The 6541-nt window shown below is 38.7% G+C and overlaps 1 protein-coding gene across 1 annotated transcript; it reads right to left on the reverse strand.

The window, feature by feature from the left end:
* Positions 1 to 296: 296 nt before the first annotated feature.
* Positions 297 to 5767, reverse strand: LOC139135455 (neuronal acetylcholine receptor subunit alpha-3-like). Its single transcript, XM_070702843.1, has 6 exons — positions 5594 to 5767; positions 4469 to 4614; positions 4196 to 4240; positions 3789 to 3898; positions 1982 to 2523; positions 297 to 1485 (listed from the first exon to the last, which is right to left on the reverse strand). The coding sequence occupies exons 1-6, from the start codon at positions 5652 to 5654 to the stop codon at positions 935 to 937; spliced, it is 1455 nt and encodes a 484-aa protein (XP_070558944.1). The 5' UTR covers positions 5655 to 5767; the 3' UTR covers positions 297 to 934.
* Between the last annotated feature and the right edge of the window lie 774 nt (positions 5768 to 6541).

Raw genomic sequence — 6541 nt, forward strand, 5'->3', positions numbered from 1 at the left:
GGTGCGATGTTAACATCGACCAGCTGAGTCATTCACTTCAGCGATCGAGTTGTACGATTCTAAGTATAAGTATACAGATGTCCTCGTGGGAAATTACAGTGCTCGATGCTAAAGCCGAGCGTTATAAATAATAATACAAAATTACTTCAAGTACAAAGTAATGATATCTGTTACTAAAGTTTCATGCAACCTCCAATCATCAGACTGAAGACTTCCTAACGTGTGTATATATATATATATATATATATATATATATATATATATATATATATATATATATATATATATATATATATATATATATATATATATATATATATATATATATATATATATCTGTTGATTCCTCACTACAACTTTAGTTGCTGGTACCCTGTCAGGGATGATGACAGTAGGTCCTTTTTCCCGTACAACCTTTTAATTTTAACAAATTATATAAATGTTTTAATGCTTTAAACATACTAACATGAGAGTGTCTGTCCTTTCCGTATGTTTAAACTGACACACGGATGCCTAGTACGAGAGAAAATTATGATTGCCAATGATTGCAGACAATAGCACATCTGATGGATACATCAACAGTTATTCTGTAATTTCCACCATCTCAATATACATGAACAAAGAGTTCTTTATCAATTATAAACAGTTTATATTGAAAAATGTTTAAGTGTTCTCTTGCTAATAGTTTGCTGCAAACAGAAATGAAATCTAAAGCTCCCCGAAAAAGATAGCTTTAACGAAGACTCCTTACCTCGACCTGCGACGGTTATTGATCAATAATTTTACAAGTTATATTTTTATTAATTCAATCTAAATAGAAAAGATCCGAAAGGTGTTATAATTTAGTCACTGACTTGCTTTTGGCCACAAAGCATTTTGCATCAAAATAGGTATGTAATTATTCAATTACATGTTCTTCAACCCCCTCCACCTTCTACAGAAATTCACTATGTGCTTGATTGCAACTCATTAATGTGAACAATCCGATAGTGACCGACACACAAACTGTGGTTAGGGTGATGAAAAACAACTGATCCATTATGATAGCTATTTTCTGCCAACTGTTGCACGTGTACTCCAAGCCATCACTGTCTTCCTTGCTCTTCAAGCGTCTCTCAACGCGTTCGATGCCGAGCAGGGTCTGTCTCAAGCTGCTCTGCAAGTCAGACAGCGCCTGCGTGGAGTTGTCGCTAACCCCGTATTTGCGCTGCATTGTTGGAGTGCTGTTTAAGGAAGACGGCAGGGATGGGTAACTCAGAAGTATGCTGCGTTTGGCCAAGTTAGAGCCACATGACTCCCCTCTAAGATATTTTTTGCAATCCTTCTCTGGAAAGTACCACACAAAGCGATGTAACCCGAAGCGACCGAAAAACAGACGACGGACCAGCTTGGGCACAGGGCTTTTGCGATGATATATGTTCAGTACCAAGACAGTCAACAAACAAGAAGTCAGCACAAGACATATTGCGATGAAAAAGAAAGTACCTGTAATAAAAGTAAGAAAAGCATACATGAGGATATTAGTCGACTATTGAATGATTGCTGTATTGACAACATTCAATGCGCATTTAAAGGTGAGGTGTACTATCTTGACATGCCACAGTCCTGATTCCTCACCGCTTTCATCATTAAGCGTCGAGAACAAGATAAATAAACCATTCAAAACTATAGATTTTTCATGTATGCCTCGCCTTATCTGACATGTTGTTACAATTGTTCATAAAGACATAAAGAACAAGATCGATCAATTACAAAAGATGAAAAGCGTAAAATGGTGCCTGCACTGATGAAATGGTATGCATTTAGGAAAAGTGAATTTTGAAAAATGATATAAACTTTTACAAATATGTTCAAGCTCTCCTGTATTAAAAAGACATAGATTGCGTTTGATAAAATCAATACATATGGTATCGTTGTGACTATCGCTTTGGTCATAAATTGGTCATAAGTAATAAGTGAGTCTGCGAAAAGCGTCACTCACCGATTAAGGGAAACCCTCCATCGGCAGTTGAAGGAAGTGTACTTGATGCCCCCGTGTAGAACATTATTAACGTTAGCAAGTTGGTGATTCCAAGCGACATCTTTTCTCCAGACTCCACAGGTATTAAGAAGACGAACAAGCTCAAGCAGGAGATCAGTATGAACGGTACGACAATGAAGAGAATGTCAAAATAGGGGCGGCGTTTCAATGCGAGAGTCATTATAGCACCACTCATCTCGAACGGGTTGTGGGATATCATGCACTCGAAGCTTGAGGCGTCGATCTCTGCGCTCAACAACACCCACTCGCCGTGTTCTTGGTAGTGGTCGAGGTGTACGGACGTGTTGACGAATTCCAGCTGTTTGCTCCCATACGACCACGACGAGAAGTGTATTTTACACACCTGGGTATCGAACGGCACGTACCTGATATTGAACTTGCAGCTGCTCTGGAGGAATACTGGAACTGTCCACAACACGTGACCGGTATGTGCTATGACGACATTGGTGTCGGACTTAATAAGTCCATCACAGTTTTGTGCACTGCAGTGAAAAAATGCGTGGCCATGTATTATCAAACAATGATGATGATGATGATGATGATGATGATGATGATGATGATGATGATGAATTATGATTGCATTGCTCACATCTTAAATTCCCTTATGCTGAAGAATAGCTATTATGATTCCTAAAACAAGAACATTTCGCCGAGTAATACTTAATGGAACAAACGAAATTCTTTGTAACCGAAAAATATAGCAATAGTGAATAAGGAATAGGTAAATCATAGAAAATCCAGTGCTAGCCATCTTTCTTCGATGAGATAATGTGGTAAATTTCTGTGAAAATTTATGATCGTACCATTGCAACGGGAGACGATTGATGCTATTGTCCTATTTATTGAATCCATTAATTGCCCTAATGAAAACAATTGTTTGCCAAATATTAGCTTAGTCATCCCGACTGCTGACTTGTTCTGAATTAATAGCAACCATACCTATCCGTTATCCAAAAATATGAGTCAAAAGTATTATACATATAGGATAGGACAAACACATAACGCAGTCAGTCGTGTAAAAAGATATATGGACCTCTGGTTAAACAACCATGAAGTGATGTCAGGTGTTTCGAAAGGGTGAGGACATCCTGCTCCACATTTGGCATCAGCCATATAGCAGTCTGTTACAGTGCGTTTCACCTAAGTACCGCAACTCGGCGTATGAGACGGACACAATCCATGTATAAAACACACGATTGGCTTGGGTATCACGGACACATTTCAAAGCCACCGACTCGTCGATTAATTACAGTAAACCAGCATGGGGCAGCTGCTGTCTAGACTGAGAGATAAACAGTTGACTAGACTTGATCTACAATGTAACTGTATTCTCAACAGAAACTAACTAAAAAGCCACACATTATAGATCAAGTGTATCTCTCAGTCTAGACAGAGCGGCTACTCTATGCTGGTTTACTGTAATTAATCAATGAGTCCGTGACTTTCAAATGTGTCGTAATACCCAAACTTATCGTTTGTTTTGTACGTGAAATGTGTGCGTCTCGTACGCTGAGTTGCGGTACCTAGATGAAACACACTGTAGACAGTCCAAATAGGAAATAGAATCTTGTCAAAATTTACAGACTGTCATCAGTGGTCATCTGTCTGAGAGACACAGGAGGCTATGAAATCAATAAGAGCGATTGGACTTTAAAATATGTTAACTGCACGAACGTTTAGATTGATAGCATAACGTCCGATCTTTACATGGAAACCACGGTAGATATGTAGAGATTTTGACACATACCTATTGAGAACGGCTGTATCCGGTCGCCAAATTTTGTCAGCTGGAAATCTTATTTCTGTTATACCATCGTAATCGTCAGGGTTCCAAGTAAGAAATTTATCTTGCCAACGCTGAAAAGTAATAACATCATCTGTAAGGAAGGGTTTGCTTCCTGAAACGTTTAAACAAGTTACCAAACAAATCACTCGACGTATGGAGGTAATTTAACATTCCTGTAAATGCAGTATATACATTTGCCCAGACGCAAACACCATTGGTATTTTCATATTTCCTATAGGAAATGGGAGGGATTTAAAGCCTAACGTAAAGGATTTGTTTACCCTGCATATTTTTTACCATCTATGTCACCCTAGCCCTACCGTAATATCTTTGTGAAATTGTGGATAGAAAGAGAATTAAATATTTACCTGATTCAAATACGCCGTTAGGGTGATCATTTGCTGTTTCTCGTCCTGAAGATAAGAACACAAGGTCTCATTCAAAACCCTACAGGACTAAAAGTGTTCATGGTAAATCAGAGTTACGTTTGTATAGAACGCTTGCCACTTCTTTTGTTCAATTTTCGCAAAAGCGAACATGAACTCCACTTTCCCATCCATCCTTCCATGTCAAATACTAATAGTATCATAACACAACAGTTGAAAAGTTAGGTACACATGCAAACAAATTGACAAACCCACCATGTCGTCAATACGATGTAAACACACGACGAATCCCAGAGCCAATACATCTGTAGCATTCTTGACCGGCAACAAGTCGGTGTCGTAGTCTTTTAACAAGTCGCGCGACAAACGGCTAAACGGACTCAGATCAGAAGCGCATATCCCTGCAAATTGAGCACACAATATTTTATCAGACGTCTGATCGCCACGTTTACCTGTAAGAGTGGACAGTGTTACCATCCAATCTGGCCTTCAGTCCTAAATGTCCAGAGGTCAAAAAATATAGTTCCATTAGATTTTTACTCTAGGGATCAACACGCGGAGAGTTAAATAAGGAGCATAGCACCTTTTATTTTGAATTATGTAAGTGTGCTACACGGGAGGGAGTGCGATGTCGACCGGCGCTCACTACAGTTCTATTGTTTCAGTCGTTTTCTGTTCGTTACAGTGGATAATATTATACAAATCTCTCTCTCTCTCTCTCTCTCTCTCTCTCTCTCTCTCTCTCTCTCTCTCTCTCTCTCTCTCTCTCTCTCTCTCTCTCTCTCTCTCACACACACACACATACATACATACATACATACATACATACATATACATACTTACGTATACGTAAAACTTTGCAGTATATATATATATATATATATATATATATATCTTTGTGTCCGTGCTCTCGGGGAAGTACAATGCTAGTGTAGTTTCGTAGAACAGTATACAGAGAGAGGGCAGTAGGGAGACAGAGACTCACAAATAGACAGTGACAGACATACAGGCAGAGACTCACAAATAGACAGTGACAGACAGACAGGCAGAGAATCGAGTTCGTGATATCCGGAAGAGGAACGAAGTAAACTTAATTTGTAAGGTCACCAACCACACCTTCAGAGACATCACTAAATTTTTCATGCTTTTCGAGCATTCTACCCTCAAAAGTTTGTAAATATCTACAGAGTCCAAACAGAGCGATACTACAAGCACTTGTGATACACCAGTGCAATAGATGGGTTTACAGAAGCTACGGTTATCATGTCCCAACAGAACACGATACCGTTCAAAAAACACACAATCAGTACTCTCAGGCCAGCTCCGGTGAGTCTGCTTCCAGTGTGCCGTAAAATGATGACAAATTGATGGAAAACTCACCACAATGGATGATAGTGAAGAGAAGTACTACATCCGGCGAACAACTCAGCTGCGACAACATGGTTATAACAGGTAGAATATCGTCTCTCTGTCGTGCGTTCCTTCTGAAGCACAACTATTTGTACGTTTGCGTAAAATTAATGAGTGGATATTACCAAGAATTGAGTGACGTATTATACGCAAAAATACACAACAGCATAGCTATGACCATAATAAGCCGTGTGTCAGCATACATGTGTCACATATCGCATACCCTGTAATTTTGTAAATATGCACCGATGATTAGTAATCTGGTGCGTGGCCATAAGGAGGGTGACACTTGAAACCTTACCTGTGATATTTACTGAAAATAGTCTTCCATACATTAGGCACCTGCTGATTCCTCATTACAGTGTTAGTTGCTGGTACCCTATCAGGGATGATGGCAATAGGTCCTGTTACCCACACGACCTTTTATACTCTATAGAACTATACAGAAATGTTTACATGCTTAAAACGTTCTTAATGTAGAATGTCTGTCCGTCCCATTACGACCAAACAGACGCACGAATGCTTAGAATGAGAGGATAGTAAGATTGCCGATAGAAGAAGAGAATTAACTCATCTGTTGGATTCATCAGCAGTTATCTTTAATGTCCGCTATCCAAATTTACATAAACAAAGAGTTCTTTATCAATTCTCAGTATTTTATATCTAGTAATATTTCAGTATCATCTTGCTTATAGTTTGCTGTGCAGAGAAACGAAAACTATAGGTCCCGAAATGTTATAACACTGCATGAAAACGCAATAATACAGATAAATTCACATTAATGAGTTGCCTGTATTATGGAATAATACACGTGAATTCACATGAATCCACATGAATACAGGCTTTCTGAATACAAGCAATGGATTATTAACTGTATTCACCTGTATATGCACTATTCAGCTAAAATACAGGCAATAA

This window comes from Ptychodera flava, chromosome 6 (genome assembly GCF_041260155.1).
Source record: "Ptychodera flava strain L36383 chromosome 6, AS_Pfla_20210202, whole genome shotgun sequence".
Lineage (NCBI taxonomy): Eukaryota > Metazoa > Hemichordata > Enteropneusta > Ptychoderidae > Ptychodera > Ptychodera flava.